The 17,490-nt window shown below is 36.4% G+C and overlaps 3 protein-coding genes across 4 annotated transcripts in view; all 3 read right to left on the reverse strand.

Moving 5' to 3' along the window:
• Positions 1–5: 5 nt before the first annotated feature.
• Positions 6–7,408, reverse strand: LOC308690503 (P2Y purinoceptor 4). Its single transcript, XM_081364992.1, has 2 exons — positions 7,200–7,408; positions 6–1,747 (listed from the first exon to the last, which is right to left on the reverse strand). Exons 1-2 carry the CDS (start codon positions 7,203–7,205, stop codon positions 767–769), a joined length of 987 nt encoding a protein of 328 aa, XP_081221118.1. The 5' UTR covers positions 7,206–7,408; the 3' UTR covers positions 6–766.
• nelfb (negative elongation factor complex member B) lies at positions 5,763–14,213 on the reverse strand. Of its 2 annotated transcripts, XM_081364988.1 has the most exons (14): positions 14,124–14,213; positions 13,902–14,034; positions 12,669–12,829; positions 12,486–12,585; positions 12,065–12,295; positions 11,321–11,506; positions 11,004–11,116; positions 10,811–10,913; positions 9,750–9,845; positions 8,841–8,983; positions 8,642–8,748; positions 8,412–8,553; positions 8,154–8,262; positions 5,763–7,408 (listed from the first exon to the last, which is right to left on the reverse strand). In XM_081364988.1, exons 2-14 carry the CDS (start codon positions 14,001–14,003, stop codon positions 7,250–7,252), a joined length of 1,752 nt encoding a protein of 583 aa, XP_081221114.1. In that variant the 5' UTR covers positions 14,004–14,034; positions 14,124–14,213; the 3' UTR covers positions 5,763–7,249. The 2 variants fall into 2 exon arrangements, with proteins under 2 accessions (XP_081221114.1, XP_081221115.1); XM_081364989.1 differs by having other exon boundaries at positions 13,723–14,136.
• A 589-nt stretch (positions 14,214–14,802) lies between these two features.
• The window catches only part of LOC308691113 (ectonucleoside triphosphate diphosphohydrolase 2-like), a 35,234-nt gene continuing 32,546 nt past the window's right edge, over positions 14,803–17,490 (reverse strand). The window contains exons 7-9 of the mRNA XM_081366022.1: positions 15,859–15,978; positions 15,432–15,566; positions 14,803–15,343 (exon numbers count right to left, since the gene is read on the reverse strand). Coding sequence (XP_081222148.1) covers positions 15,134–15,343; positions 15,432–15,566; positions 15,859–15,978 — 465 coding nt within the window. The 3' untranslated portion in view covers positions 14,803–15,133. The remainder of the gene's footprint in view (positions 15,344–15,431; positions 15,567–15,858; positions 15,979–17,490) is intronic.

A 17,490-nucleotide genomic window follows, 5' to 3' on the forward strand; every position in this document is an offset into this window, starting at 1 on the left:
GAAGAATGCCACTGTGTAGGAAAAAAAAAATTTGTGTTAGGTATATTGCAAATAAATAAACTCGGAGAATTTCACACAAATGCCCTGGCCATGTCATCACCAAAGCACATTAACATTTTGTTAAGTGTGTTAAAAAACACACAACACTCTCTAAATGTTATATTTTGCTGTCATGTAATGTTGAATGATTATATAAATGATAATGTAAATATAAACAATTTTATTAGGCTACATATATGTGAGCACACTTACTAACTATATGTATATTCTCTGAAATGAATATCAAGCTACACAAAGAACTTACCAGATCATGCAACACTCCCCTCACAACTCATCTGGAATACGGCAATTGAACAGAGAGTTTACTAAATGATTAAGGCATCAGTGTACGTGACAAAAAGGAACTAAGACAGGATTTCCTTTTATTGGTCAGCAGTCATTAACCCAAAACTCCACCCTTGTCATTCTGAGTTAAAAATGAACACTTTAAATATCTAACATGTCAATGAAGAAAAAAATAAACCGATAATCAAAATCTTATAAGCTTTACTCATCATTGGCCATCACAATTATTCACTTCATAAATATAAGCATAAATATGAAATTCCCCTGCAATTTTTTAAACATCTGATTTTCAAAACAAATTGCACACATAATTCAGATTATTTAGTATCATCAATGTTTGTAATTAAGAGCAAGAACAGCAGTTTCCTTGCTATCTGAGGTGCTGTTCTTGCTGACATGAGGTCAGTCTTACAAAGATGAATCATGCCTTGTGAAGTCTCACACCTATTCTACTAAGAGAGATATGAACATTTCTTGTGAATTTCTGAGAACTGAAACCATATATAATTGGATCTAGGCAGCAGTTGACTCCAGCCACAATCCATGACACATAATATGCAGTCTCCAATTCTAAAAGTAGACTGCATTTGTGGGGGGAAAATTTCTTGACCACAATACCCACACTGCGGACCACATTCATAGGCATGAAATAAGCAACGAATATTGCCAAACAAACAGCCACCATTTTACGTGATTTGTTCTTAATAGCTTGTACATTGTCATGGCTAGTGTCGAGAAGGAACATCGAGCGCACCAGAAGACAGTAGCAGATTGCAGAAACAATGAATGCTAGAAGTAATACAGGAACGAGGAAAGTGAAGTTTACGATGAAATAAATGTCAATATATTGTCCTTGGTGAATGCTGAGGCATAAAGTGTGGTTGTTCACTGTGCTCGTGTCAACAATAGTGGCGAATGAAGCTCCCATAATCAATACAAAAAGCCAAACTCCAACACAGAGTTTCTGGACAAAGTCCTTTCGCTTCATGTAGGAGTCTCGATTGTAGCGCACCACAACCACATAGCGGTGAATGCTAATTAGAGTGAGAAACAGAATACTGCTGTAAATGTGAAAGGTTATTAAAGCTATTTTAAGCTGGCAGAGAGCTTTCCCAAAAAGCCAATTAGCAGAATGATAATATACTGCCATAAATGGTCCCATAGGACATATTATGACATCACTGACAGCTAGATGAAACTGAAGAACTGTGCTGGGCTTCCACACTGGTGTCCTGCATGTGAACACCCACAGACTGAAGACATTGAGCAGGAGTCCCACCAAGAAGGTCAGACAAATGAGCACAGGGATGGTGATATGCTGGGACTTTATGGGACAAAGGCTGCTGATGTCACCACTGGTGGCATTCCATAAAGTGATGGAGGAGAACTCTGTGCTGTTCATCTGTAAGAAACAGATGACGAAAATACAAATGGCATTATTAATATCATTATTATTTATTATGGTTACAATAAAGAAATATAACAGATGAAATGTAGGTTAGATGGAGTAAGACGACTTGAATTAGTTGAACATAATATGACCACATGCTATCTTGACTTTTTATTCATTTGAATATCAACATCTGTGTGATTTATTTTTATTTATGTCCAATTCTATGTCTATTTTTATTTATTTATTTATTTAATAATTACAATTAATGCAGTCACTGTTCATCATAACCTTTAACCATATGAGTGGAATTATTCTATTTAAATATGTAATGTATTGCTATTATAACAATTTACAATTTAGGTCTGCATATAATTAATTTAAATCAGAATTCAGTTATTCCACAAAATTGTCAAAAAGCATAAATTTACATAGAATATTTGATTTAGTTTTTACATTAATGACAACTTTAAAAAAGTTGAAATTTCTAAGCATACAAAATAGTAAAATAGCAACTATAGCACCTGAAATAGCACTATAAGATAGATATAGAAGATACAGATCCCTGGTCTTCACCATAATATTTATTTCATCAAAAAAAGTTCAGGTTATCTGAGGTTTACAGATGCTTTGATTATTAAAATTTTTAAATGGCTCCTTAATAGATCACTAATTATTGAACAAAAACATATACACATAACCTAGAATACTGTCTAACACTTAATGGACGTTCTGCCATGTCTTCGTCATCAGTTAGGAACCTGGGTGTGCTCTTTGATACCAATCTTTCATTTGAAAGCCACGTTTCTAGCATCTGTAAAACCGCATTCTTCCATCTTAAAAATGTATCTAAATTACAACATATTCTCTCAATGCCAAATGCAGGACAGTTCATACGTTCATGACCTCAAGGCTAGATTATTGTAATGCTCTTATGGGTGGTTGCCCTGCACGCTTAATAAACACACTCCAGCTGGTCAAAAAACGCAGAAGCTAGAGTTCTTACTAGAACCAGGAAGTGTGACCATATTTAGCCCCGTTCTGTCAACACTGCATAAGCTCCCTATTAAACATTGTATACATTTTAAAATCTTGCTGATTACTTACAAAGCACTAAATGGTTTAGTTCCCCATACTTGAGCGAGCTCTTAACGCATTATAGTCCTTCACGTCTATTGAGATCTCAATATTCTGGCCAGTTGATAATACCTAGAATATCAAAATCAACTGCTTTTTACATTTAGATTTCCTTTTCTGCCATCACACACTCACTTAAAATTAATGTTTAAAAACAAAACTATAATCTTTATCCATTTTTCATGCTGTAAATTATAACTTGGTGATGCCTATTTCACTTGTTGCATGGCAGTAGATCCTTTTCCTATTTAGCACCTAAACTTTGAAACAGTCTTCCTAGCATTGTTCGAGAAGCTAAAAACACATCTCTTTAACCTGGCATACACATAGAACATTATCAAGTTCTATTATTCAAATCAGTTAAATGACTGTTAGACTGCATAAACTAGGTAAGCCGGAACCGGGAACACTTCCTTTAGCACCCAATGTACTCGCTACATCATAAGAAGAATGGCATCTACGCTAATGTTAGTCTCTCTGTTTAGCTGGATCCTGGTCGTATCCAGATCAGATGGTGGACCTGCACCTAGACACAACCACAACGCATCCCTGAAGTGTCAGCAGAGATTGTGTCAACTAGACTCTCCTCTGATCACTGATTCTCTACAAACCCGTCTCCATACCGGCGTGATGACTCTGATCTTCAACCAGATGAAACTGGATAAATATTCTGAATGTTCTGATCCAATCTGACTTCTGACCTATAATGCTGCCCGAATCATAATCATACACTGTTCTCTCGTTGGCCAGAGGAGAACTGGCCCCGACTGAGCCTGGTTTCTCCCAAGGTTTTTTTCTCCATTCTGTCACCTGAAGGAGTTTTGGTTCGCCTTTGGCTTTTGGCTTGCTATGTTGAGAAACTTAATATTCAAAAATATTATTGATCTGCCTGCATTGACACCATTATATGAGAACTGAACTGAGCTGGACGATGACATTACAGTTTTCTCCAGAGCGGCTATATAGATAAATGAATTAAATTAATAACTTTTTTGCAACAGAAATGAACCATCACTGAACTTACTTAAGCTGGACTAAGACACTATTTTCTTCTAGATCTGCTGTACAGCGAAACAAACTTTGTTGCATTAGTTTCCTTTTATCACTGTAAAGCTGCTTTGAAACAATCTCTATTGTAAAAAGCGCTATATAAATAAAGGTGACGACTTGACTTGATTGGCGAACCAAATTAATATCTGTTTTTGTAACTTATTCACAAAACATTCACATTGTAGGACTTTTTTTGTAACATCAAGATAACATCTATATCTATCTATCTATCTATCTATCTATCTATCTATCTATCTATCTATCTATCTATCTATAGATATATCCCATATCAAAATGTTATCTTGATGTTACAAAAAAAAGTCTTACAATGTCATATACATTTGCAATAATTAAAGATCACATTATCAAATTGTGTTACCTTTGAGTCCATCAGAGAGAAGCCTGGATATCTTGATGGCTACAATGATAGTTTAGACTTCTGCAAGGCATTATATATGCCAAGTGAAGACTTCCTGTAAAAATGTGATCATAGTGACCAAAGTGTTTTGATACTATCTTTAATTTTGGTGTCACAGCTTGCAAGGTAGGTGTAAGCAAACTTGACTTTTCAACCATAAAACCATAACTTGAGCATGCAGTGGGGTTTCATATTGTCACTTTGTATTTGGCTGCAGTAAAAAAGAGAGACAGAAGATATGTAATATATAATTAGATCATCTGACACAGTGTAAGCCAGTATGAATCGCACAACGAACGAAGATGAATAAAGTAAACCGTCTTTAATGATAAAAGCTAAAGAGATATAACACCAAGCTAACGCAACATAGTACTAACGAGCAGGGATATACATTTTAAGAGAGCACAGGGTTTAAATACATGGAACAAAAAAAGGGAACTAATGAGCTAAAGATTCAGGACTGGGTGGAATCAGCAGGAAAACAGGAGAGTCAGGGCTGGACAGAACCAGCGAGGACAGGAGAAACAGGGGAATTACCTCCTCAAACAATCAAATAAATCAAAAAATGTTTTGGGGCACATGTTTGTAATTCTTCATAGTTTTCTTCTTGATTTCCCCTTGATTATCTACCCCAGGTGTTCCCTGTTTCCTTGTTAATCTCTGTGCATATATATATATTCCTGTCATGACAACTCTCAGAGTGTTTGGCATGGTAATGGATTTGACAATTTTTATTTATTTGGTCTTGGTGGAATAGATATGTTATGCTGCTGCAGCAGAGCAAGTACAGGACTTTACTGCCAATACATACACAACACGCTGCTGCTGTACAATATAGCGTACATGAATTACTCGCAGCAGACCTATACAGGTGGAGCTGGGCAACTGCTACAGCAAATGCTGACCGAGTATTTGAAGGTTGAGCAGCGAGCTCATTGGCTACTGATACAGCAGGAACCAATCAGCTGTGCCCTAGAGCATGATGAGATTGCAAACAGGTTGAGTTAAGGACCTATCAGCCTGCGCTATCTAGAGTTTCATGACAAAACTTCATTGTTTGTTTTGTTAATAAATGTACACCTTGCGCAGAAATCCTTTTCTCCCTTGTTTTCTGTACTCACAGCGCATTACAGATAACAGCATATGAAGACATTGAGCGGAACACTGTCAGACTCAGAGTCCACATAACATGCCTTGAGCAGCTGTAGCATTTGATGAATAATGAAATGAGGCAGCATTGGTGCTGCGAGGCAAGTACGATGTTGTCTGAACTGACAGAACAGGGACGTGCAACTGCACCACCAGGAAGTGATTCTGCCCATCTGAGACTTGTAAACTACACTCAGTAACAGCAACTGCTTAAAAAATATTTATATTTTCAAACGTCTGAAACCACATTGAAAGTATCTTTCTTTCTTTTTTGACTTTTAAATCTGGAGATGTTTTTTATTTTTGAATTTGTTAAAGATTAAATGCTAACTGGTCTTCTTTGAAGAGCCATTGCTTTGACAGTAAAACAGTAAAAAAAAAAAAAAGAGGAAGAGTTCGTCATATCTGTGGGTGATTGGTGTCTTCTCGGTTTCAAATGTGGGCTGGCCTTCCTTTTATATAATTTCTCAATTCCTTTTTACCCAGTACTTTTAAAAGTAAACATTGTAGTGGTTAAGGAAGATTTTAAATGTTGCTGTGGTTATGTTCTTCCCAATGGGGAAACACCATACACTTATTTCCACCAGCTGATGAGCAGGAAAATCAGATTGCATGCCATCATGGTCTTTTTTGACATGATACATAATTGACAGCAACTGACAATGGCATGAACGAATCAGAAGCCCAACTATGACAGCATGAGGGGGATTGAAGAGATGACGTCGGTCAGTATAAACCGAATCAAAAACTGGACCATCACAAGACAGAAGGCCATTCACTGAGCCGAGCTCTGACGGCAAGACACTAGGTGGAGACAGCAGCACAGAACATTGGATAAAACCAGGTTCCTGGTTCATTTTGTTGACAAAAATGTTTTACCGTTTTTAGGAACAAAATGTTAAATCAGGAGACTGTTATATGAACAAACCCCTCTACAAAAACCTTTAGAATATATATAGGAATAAAACGTTTGGTATATGTAAGTGCTATTGAAAAGGAGACGTTTCTGCCTGAGAAAAAAACTCATTTTGAGAAAACAGCCTTTAAAGATAAGATATAAGACTGTATGAACCTCCATGACACTTCCATGTCTTGAAATTACATTTTTCCATATTATCTGGTTTTCTGAGACCATGGGACAGTGTTTGCCCAACTTAATAGCCATGCTATTTTAATATTACAGTAATAGCCATGATAAAAGTGATAACGGAAAATTTACCTGACCTTAGAAAATAAATTGAAGCTAACTGTGAGCTCTACGTAAACAAACTAGTGTATTGCATGCATGACAAAGATTGTATACAGTATATAAGTCATTATATACAAGTCATTGAGGGTGCTTTTATTCACTTGATTATGCGCTTATTTAGTTGTGAGTGCGAGACAGCAGTGGGTCTCCAAAGAGAAAGCATCAAATATCAAAAAAGTCAAAAATTGTAAATTTGTCTAACCAATTATTTTATTTACACAAGGGTTTGTCACACTGACTCAATCCAAAGCAAACAATATTCAACCATGAGATGCTTTACATAAGACAAGACAACATTTTCTTAAAAGAAGCGTAGATATCGAAACACACAAAATTGCAAATTGGAAAATGCTTTAAAATGACCTTATAAAAGCGGGAAACAAGAAAAACAACGAAACTTAGTCATATAACCATTTTACACATGTTTAGGTCAGTCTTTTGCCATTAGATGAGTCATCTACCTCCATTGCTGCTGTTGCTGCTCTCTAGTGGCTGGAGCGTCCAGTCTCTGTCAGACAGGGGTTGTGGGGGTGGATGGGGTGGGAGGCACAGTAACAGGGTGAAGGCCTAAATCCAGAGAGGGGGCTTCCTCTGGTTCAGGGGGGCTTTTCTTAGAAGCCTCAAGCTTCTCCTTCAACAGGGTGTACAGTTCTTTCACTGACTCGCTGCTCTGTAATAACATGAATTAAGATTCAGTTACTATAAGATTTCTGCACAAGAGAATCAGGACAGAGAGGAACAGAGAGCTTTTATTTGTGAACCAGTGTTGTTATTGTTAACTAGAACCAAAAACTATTAAAAATAATTAAAAAGTAATCGAAATAAAGCTGAAATAAAATGAAATATAAATATTAGATGAAAAACTTAAATCAAAATTAGAATGGCAGCTAATTGAAATAAATTAAAGCTGAAGTTCTACATTTACTAAAATTAAAATTAAAATTATAAAATTAAATTAAATTACAGCTAAATAGAACTATTTAAATAAACAAAACAAAAATACAAAAAGCACATAACAACATTACTAAAATAAACTAAAATTAAAATGAAAACTGAAAAGCTAATTCAAGATATTAATCAATACTATAATAGTATATAAATACAAAAATCATCCTGTGAACAGAAGTGGATGAGGTGCCACTTAGTGACCTTTAAACATTAAAACAAACTTGGCCTCATTTGCTTTCTAATGCATGTCCCTAGTCTTATGAATGATTCATCAGTGCATGTTGTTCCAAAGAAAAAAAAGAAAAAAAGTTGTTGTAATCTTTATTCAAAATGAAAATTACTTTCCTTTTCTGCTGATGTGACTAAATCCATGCAGAGCAGAAGACTACTGGGAAATGTTAACCAACAGCCCATTAGCTATTTATTGATTTAGCAAATTCACATTCAGTCTGTTTCCTTTAAAATACCTGTTTTGGTGGTTCAAGTGTCTTCATTAAGGTTTCCATGTAGGACGCCAGCACCTTCTGATGGAGATGGTTCAGCAAGCGAAGACTGTGTCTGTGAACGTTCTCCTTACTGCAAATGAGAGCGATAAGCTCAAATATACTAGAGCTGTTGTGAACTGAGCCACAGTATTAACATGATTTTTTTCAACTGATGAATATTTTACATTCAAACCCTGAAGAAGTTGCACTATATAATGTGATTAAAAAAAGATAATAGACCTAGAGAAAGATGTGAGGAGGAAGTTGTCAAAGACAGCAGTGCAGAACTCCTCTGATCCAAATTCATCAGAGAGCAGAGTTAGATGACCAGTGAGAAGATGGAGGAAGATATCTCCAAACGCCATGTCATTATAGGTATCCACTGCAAAAACACACACACAGAGTGATCAGTCTTTGTGCAGCATTGCCATGATTATCCATTAATCCAATGTATCTGACAGGAGTCTCACCCAGTCCAGGCAGAAGCCGCTGTAAAGCATTTTTGTTCCTCTGCTTAGCGATAAGAAGCGCATAATAAAGACCGATCTCACATGCCACCCTGTTTTCCTGTATATACCTAGACAAAGCAAAAAGACCATCCATTTTAGAAAGAATTAAGCTCTTGCTGAATATGCTGTGCTGAGGAGTGGCATGAGATGGTGCAGATACCTGGAGAAGGTTTCAGGCAGGGTGGTGGGGTACGTGAGAGAGGTCTTCTCCTCACTTGGTAGTTTCTGCTCCACAGTGAAAGTGTAGTCATCCACCACTATTAACATCATGGCAGGCAGAAAGCGTGTTACCACCTCCAAATCCTGATGGTGAACAAGACCAACCTTGTTTAATTGTGCAAACCCATTTGTACAAATCCACAAACATTAGACTTGGGTTTATTGAAGAATGCAGAGAGTTGACTAGACACGACCACAACGCATCCCTGAAGTGTCAGCAGAGATTGTGTCAACTAGACTCTCCTCTATGAAGGTCTCATTGACCAGGGGCACTGATCCTCTACAAACCCGTCTCCATACCGGCGTGATGACTCTGATCTTCAACCAGATGAAACTGGATAAATATTCTGAATGTTCTGATCCAATCTGACTTCTGACCTATAATGCTGCCCGAATCATAATCATACACTGTTCTCTCGTTGGCCAGAGAAGAACTGGCCCCGACTGAGCCTGGTTTCTCCCAAGGTTTTTTTCTCCATTCTGTCACCTGAAGGAGTTTTGGTTCGCCTTTGGCTTTCGGGTTTCTATGTTGGGAAACTTAATATTCAAAAATATTACTGATCTGCCTGCATTGACACCATTATATGAGAACTGAACTGAGCTGGACAATGACATCACTGTTTTCTCCAGAGCGGCTATATAGATAAATTAACTAAAATAATAACTTTTTTACAACAGGAATGAACCATCACTGAACTCTGGACTAAGACACTATTTTCTTCTAGATCTGCTGTACAGCCGAAACAAACTTTGTTGCATTAGTTTCCTGTTATCACAGTAAACGCTGCTTTGAAACAATCTGTATTGTAAAAAGCGCTATGTAAATAAAGGTGACTTGACTTGATCATACCATTCGGGGCTCTTTGAAAACCTGGCTGTCAATCATGTCCCAGGCGCCCTGGCCAAGAGAAAGCATCCGCAGCAGGAGAAGTAGTTCAGGGCTGTCCTGTACATAAACACAGATTGTTTGGTTATGTGCTTTTCTCAATTTTTTTTTTTTATATATATTTCTATTAATTTATTTTTATTTCAGTTTTGGCAACTTTAACTTATTTTAGTTAGTTGGCAAGGCAACATTTCCAAACTTAAATATGTACATTTTATTTTATTCCAAAAACAAAAAATTATTTTTAATTGGTTTAGATAAAGGTAGGGAAGGGAATTTCAGGGAGGCTAGCAATAGCAAGCTAGCTTTGAATGCATGAGATCCCACCCTCCCCAGATCGTCTCTAAACCCATGCCTCCTTCAAAACATATGAACATACACAGCAGATTCTGCAAAGCATCACTAGAGACGGCGTTAAATTACCAATTTAAAGAGCTCTTAAATGTCTCTGCATATCCTCATGAAAAGCGCAGAGGTATGGAAATACAAAATGTTGAGATGCAGGTAGGACCAAAATTTAGTCCAAATACAATGATTGGACAAACATTTTTTAGTCCTGAGAATTCCACAGAAGATACAGTGTACAGTTTTTAATATTTAGACCACTTCTATTATTGCTATAACGATTAAAAGAGTTTCAACCAGTAAAACAAAAAGTGTTTATAAAGAACATTGCCTACCCTACCTTTAACAAAAGCGACACAGTGGTACTCTATTAGCGATGAAAAGGCATAGACAGTTCTTTTTGCAGCTGAACTTGTTGCATATGCACTTGTAGGAGTTTCCCCTTTCAGTTTAAATAAATCACACAGCGTGATTTACAAAGATTTGAGGTAGTCAATTTACTGGTATTTGCACCACTATTAATGCCCCAAAAAAGTCTGTCTTAACCTTTTTTGCACTTCACATGGCTGCAATTGTTGCGAATGTTTACACTAGCCATGTTTAGTATAAATCAGGTCATAAATCAGTACAAACAAAAGATGCCTGTAGACCTAAAATCAGGTCGGAGTTGGAGTTCTTACTCTGGGCAGGGCGTCCTGGCTCAAAAGCTCCTGAAGGTTCCTCACGGTGCTCAACACTAGAGTGTTACAGGCAAATGGATCACAGAGGATCATCGACAGGTCACTGTGAGAAACAGAGACAGAGAGTGTCACATTTTTATGGTTTTATGGCTTTATTGTATGCTGTATCTGAATGAATATTTGAATCTCGTACCCTAACACTTGTTCCTGCCCTTTCTTCACACCATCCAGGAAGCCTTGCAACTCACGAGCCCGTTTAGCATCCACAAACTTTTCCCTGATGCAGGCATCCAAACACCAAGAAAACTGCAAAAGGATAAGAGCAAACATAAATATAGAGTGTTTTTTGGATGCAGACCATTTGAAATTGATAATTAGGTTGAAACAGATATTTAGGTCATTTTGTACAACCTTGTGAAATGGAAGGACCCTACAAATGATGCTCAATAATCATGATGTTGCAGTTGAAAGGGTGTGTTGTAAATTACAGATGGGAAACTGGCTCCACACCTTGTGACAGGGGTCGACTGAACAGATCTCACTGATGTCGAGGTCATGAAGGGACATGAGCAGCTCAGCACGTAGGGTGCAGTAGTGCACGTTTCGTGTGCGCAGGAACAGCGTCCGCAGGAACTGTAGTACCATATCGTAGAGCTTCACGTTCTTCCCAATCATCTGAGTCAGCTTCAGCACCACCTAATGAAAAATCACAGTATCATTGTTGACATACATTACAGACGCAACAAGTGGACAGTGTTTGCTTGTTGTTCCACTGCAAACGTAATCACCAAAACCCAAGTTTGCAAAAAAATGTGTTTAAATATATAAAAATAAAGAATAAAGATAAAATAATATAAAGAAAAAATAAATAAATAATCATCTTAAAATAGCATTGACACAACATCGCATTACCATCAAATGAACACTAAATTACCATGATACTAAAGTATGTTAGAATTATCAGAACACAAGATTAATATTAAAGAAATGTTATGATAACATTGATACAACATTATATAAACATTAAAGTAACACTATTTTATAACTTATATTCACATTCAAAATTAACCTTAAAATGTCTTAAATGTTTCATTTTTATTTTTTGGAATGCATATTACTGTCATATTTTAATGTTTTAGAATTTCAGAAAAAGAAACATTACATTAATGCTAACACCATTTTCAAATTAAATAAGATTCATTATCCAAATGGTCAAAATCAATTCTAAAATGTAAACAAACACCTGGCACTTACCTCACCCTGTCGCCGGGTTTTGGGTGAAGGACTGAAAAAGTTGTGAAGGATGGAGAGGTCGTTGCTAAAAAGAGCCGTCTCCTTCTCCACAATATACTGTTTCAAAAGCGGAGACACCTCGTCCCCGAAAAGAGCCTGATTGTCCTGCCAAATCTGCCGTTTCACCTCCACAGCACAGACTTTGTACAGCTCTTTATCGGCCATAACCTGCTTCAGCTTCTTCTCAGGCACCTGCATGAGCATTCAAACAGAAACTTGATTGTCAAATTTAAAATTGTTATAAAATTATAAACTTTACACAAAAAATTGGGGGAAAAAAACCATTGCACACCTAAAAGCAAAATAAGCTTTGAAATGTGTCTGTATTCTGAGATATCTTGAAATGTATCTGTCACTTGACTAGCACAGAACACATTTATACCTTTGGCAGATGTTTTAGCACTTGCATGACAACGGGCTGTATGGACGGCATCTTCACCAATGGGAAGCTTTTCTCAAGAAGTTCTTCCAGCTTTACGTATCTGTGTGAATTTAGGGGATGCATTAGAGTGATTTAAGATCCGCTGCGCAAAGGAATGGATTGAAATCAAAACTTTCCATTCACCTGTCCTCCTCCTTGCCCTCGGCAATGGTGGCAACGCGCTCCATCAGCTTATCTCGAAGCTCATCAAACACTGACTGATGAAACTCCAGCCGCGGAGTCCCGTGAAGATCCAGGAAAGGCAATGCAGACTGTAAGGTTGGCAACAATATGCCATTTTCCGCCTGTAAATGATATTACAGTTATAATAAAACACAGTAAAATGAACTAATATCGATTTTATAGATAAATCAGTGTTACTAGTACTTATTTTTTATTACTAGTAAGGAACCAAATAGTGAGTAGTATATCAGTTTCAAAGTCACTATTAACTATTCATGAAATACTACTTATTGTTTTCAGTAGTGACCAGTTTCTATTCAATTCTGCTATATTACATAGATACTAGTACAGCTAGTCACTATCCCAACAGCGACAGATAAGTATTTTATTGTTACTGGTCTCAAATTCAAATGTTTGCCATTGTAAACTTGTATTTATGTAATGTAATGTTACAATGTAAGGAATACTTTAAAAAAAACTTAATATGTACGTATTATATAGCCTATTATTAAATATAATAGGCTATACTTAAAATAATATATTTAAGTGCAAAATGAAGATTTTTTGGACACTTAATTGCAATGAAACAGCAATTTGTTGAAACTTCTACTTTTTTTTACCCACTTAAGTAGGACTTAAGTACATTTGAATGTAATTATAAGTTAATATTTACCTTTATTGTCTTTGAAATATGGTTAAAATGTACTGACAAAGTGACAAGCTATGTGTTGTCATGTATTTGTACGTTTTAAAAGTGTACTCAAGTGTATTAGAAACAGTCATTAAAGTGTCCTCTTTATAGATACACTTAAGTTGCTATTTACTTTTTACACATTTTTTGATGTACTTTTAAGATTTGAAGTACACTACAAGTGCGCATTCAATTTTAATTAAGCGCCCTTTTTTCACAAGAGTGTTCACTAGGTTGTGGTACTTATTCCATATTGGATTACTTACAAGTAATTTAAAGTAGTACTGGTACTATAATAGATATTAGTTAGTCAGCGCAACTTACTGTTAAATCTTGTCACAGGCTGTCTGTCATATGACAATTCAAACTGAAAGCGACGCCAGAATCTAGATCCCTCCCATTATAGCCTATCAACGAAGATGACTGTTGCATGCGAGCGAAGTGCTTATGTGTAATGCAATAGATTTGAACACTGTGAATATTTTAGAGACACAGAACCTGACCTGAAACTGGTCGATGGCTTTCAGAGGTTCTGTACAGTTAGTGAGAGTTTCTTTCAGATCTTCTCCATTAGATATTCCCAGCTCAGGTAACCCTGCGAACATTTTGAGACGCTCTCTCTAGTTTAACTCTCCACTATGAAAAAAAGAAAGAAATTCATTGACAACAGAAATGCGACTAATGTTGGCTAAATTTGCATTGTTCGTTGTTTTCTGTATTCGCACACTTCCTAATTGTGCAACGTCAACAGACTCCTGTTCCTGATACATCGTAAAAGGTTCCGCCTCAGAAAGGTTCCTAGCTGGGCTTTAGGTGTCACATTTCTCCAATATTGCCCTTACAAAAAAAAAAAAGCGTATCATTGAAACCCCGCATTAAAAGACTAGTTTGTAAGACTTTGAGCCTTTGTGATTTAAAAAATGTATCCGTGAAAAAAGGTCAACTTAACCTTTGCAATGATATAATTTTAATGAACAGTAAAAGTTCAATGCGATTGGTAAACATGATTAAGCATACCGACAGTTAAAAAATCCGATTTTTGTATAAAATAAAATACTAAATAAAAATTCATACAACCTTTCATCTTTGGACGCTCCTCTGTTCAGCTAATTGAGGACCAGAAACTAAGATGTTTCACAACAGTGCATGGCTATACAAAATAAATATTTCACATTTCCACACTCCCAAAAGGCATGAATAAGTTAAGCAAAGCAGTTTAAAGACCAGCGGCCAGTTGCATAAACACATCTAATATAATCTAATCTAATTATTTAATTTGGGGGGTGCTAGATGGCAGAGGCAGGCTAAATACACATTATTATGCAGATATTAACATAAATAAATACATAATATTAAATAAAAATAAACATGAATAAGACTTATGTTTCTTTTTTTCTTTTTTTTATCGATTGCAAAAAATTAACTACATTAATCACACATTTTTTTCTGATTAATCACGATTAAAAAAAATTACTTTCTTTTTTCAAGTAGCTGCTTCACTCAGATATGTCACAAGGGTATATCGCAACTATCACAACTTTAACAATAGACATATTTAATTAATATCATAATTCAGAACTTCACATAATCTTCATGAATTTTACAGCAAATCGCATAACAAAACATTCTGACTTTTTTAAAAGGTCAATAGGTCTCCAAACGTTTACACTTGCATGTAGTGTGCATCCTTACTGCTTATTTCTTAAGGACAGAAAAACTCTTTAGAGCATAATGATCAAGGGTAACAACATAATTTAGAAGTATTCCTTTGGTAGGATCGAATCAGAAAAAATATAGCAGCTATAAGAAGGGCTGAAAAGAGGAAAATAGCAGCACGCCAGGCATCTGGGCGCAGTGCTTTTCTCAGTAACACATTTTCAGCAGGCAGCAAGTTGCTTAAAATTAGCATGTAGCCAAGGGACCAGCCGACAGAGTTGTCTTCAGCCTGCAAACCAAAGTAACATGTTGACATTAGCTTGACAGCATATGATAACTTAGCCTAAAACTGCATAGCTGTCTTCCTGAGGGCTTACTTTCCCCTGAAAGGAGATGTGTGGGAAGGAGAGATCACTGAAGCCATATCCATTGATCAGTAGAACCCGCAGAAGAGTGGAATCTGCACAGTAATCCCTCAAATGGTTCCCCTCATCAGGAAACAAATTTTGCATCTGACAGAGAGGGAGTTAGAAAGAGATAATGCCTGGGGGAATACTTAAAATGTAATCACATTTAAGTTTAATTAAAAACTAGGCTTAGGAATTATGAGCTCTGACCAGTCTGGTAAAATACTTGACAGTGTTGGATTGAATTCCATGAACACCTAAAACAGCTTATATTGCAGCAATTTGTTAATGATTCAAACAATGTGAAATAAACATAGCCTACTAAATATGTTTTTTATAGAGGAAAAATGCAAGTTCTCTTAAAATGTAATGTTATTTGAACTCAACAGGGTGGTACCTCCTGAAAGCTCATGTTGCAGACGACACGGACAGCGTCCTCTAAATCTGCTGGAGATGTGATGGTGATGCCTGCAGCTCTTTGGAGGAACAAATGAGTGTAGAAAAATGCAGAAAATGCCTGTGCCAAATGAGGAGATGGGAATCGTAAAGCATTTAACACTTTGCAGTGTTTGATTCACGAAAAAAAAAGTCTCATAAGAGACATTCATTCGGTAGTCGGACCACATTGATTGCACTGTGTTTTTGATTCAATAAAAAATGTATTATTACTTATTAGAGTCATTCATTAAGGAATTATACTACACTGGTTGCGTTCTATGTTTTTGATTCAATAAAAAGAACTGACTCATTTGCTGGAGAATCAGTTGGTTGTATGTTTTTGATACACTAATAAGAACCGGCTCATGTCAAGTCAAGTCAAGTCAACTTTATTTATATAGCGCTTTTCACAATACAGATTGTATCAAAGCAGCTTCACAGTATTAAATAAAATAGTACATCAGTGTTTGTTTCTGGTGTAAAACATCCATGTTTGGTAATGCAGATCAATAGCACTGGTGAATCGATTAATCAATTTAAGCATCCCCAACTGAGCAAGCCAAAGGCAACAGTGGCAAGGAACCGAAAAACTCCATTAGGTGACCTAATGGAGAAAAAAAAACCTTGGGAGAACCCAGGCTCAGTCGGGGGCCAGTTCTCCTCTGGCGTTTATGAAGTAGAGACCGGATTTAACTGTAAGATTAAAATATTATATGAATGCCTGGCTGAAGAGATGCGTCTTTAATCTAGTTTTAAACTGGGAGAGCGAATCTGAGCAACGAACAGTATCAGGAAGGCTATTCCAGAGTTTTGGTGCTAAATGTGAAAATGCTCTCCCTCCTTTGGTGGATCTGGATATCCTAGGTATGACCAGAAGCCTCGAATTTAGTGATCTTAAAGAGCGCGATGGATTATAGGGCGATAGAAGATCCGTTAAATAAACTGGAGCTAAGCCGTTTAGGGCTTTATAAGTCAGTAGCAATACCTTGTAATTAATACGGAACTTTATAGGTAACCAATGTAGTGATGATAAAATTGGTGTTATATGGTCAAACTTTCTTGATCTAGTAAGAACTCTAGCGGCGGCATTTTGGACTAACTGTAGCTTGTTTATTGAGGATGCAGGACAACCAGCTAATAAAGCATTACAGTAATCTAGTCTCGAGGTCATGAATGCATGAACTAGCTTTTCTGCATCAGAAACAGATAGCATGTTACGTAATTTAGCAATATTTCTAAGGTGAAAAAATGCTGTTTTTGTAACATATGAAATATGATTTTCAAAAGACAAGTTACAATCTAATATAACACCCAGGTCTTTTACTGTAGAGGATAAAGTAACAGGACACCCTACTATGTTAAAGTTGTATTGTAAGAGGTTTTGTGGGCGGTTTTTTGAACCGACAAGTATTACCTCTGTCTTATCTGGATTTAATAAAAGAAAATTGTGCGTCATCCAATCTTTTATATCTTAAACACACTCTGTCAATTTGGATAATTTAGCGTTTTCATCCGGCCGTGATGAAATATATAGTTGAGTGTCATCAGCATAACAATGGAAACTAATTCCATGTTTCCTTATAATATTTCC

Source organism: Scardinius erythrophthalmus, assembly GCF_964197995.2.
Source record: "Scardinius erythrophthalmus genome assembly, chromosome: 5".
Classification (NCBI taxonomy): Eukaryota; Metazoa; Chordata; class Actinopteri; order Cypriniformes; family Leuciscidae; genus Scardinius; species Scardinius erythrophthalmus.

What these genes read in the sequence shown, in the direction of transcription:
- nelfb (XM_081364988.1), bottom strand. Translation starts at nt 14,003, where the DNA reads ATGTTCGCAGGGTTACCTGAGCTGGGAATATCTAATGGAGAAGATCTG. An exon ending in GGGCAGGAACAAGTGTTAGG is followed by an intron (nt 10,914 to 11,003) that starts GTACGAGATTCA and finishes TGTTTCTCACAG; the next exon opens with TGACCTGTCGATGATCCTCT. An exon ending in GCGGCTTCTGCCTGGACTGG is followed by an intron (nt 8,554 to 8,641) that starts GTGAGACTCCTG and finishes GTGTTTTTGCAG; the next exon opens with TGGATACCTATAATGACATG.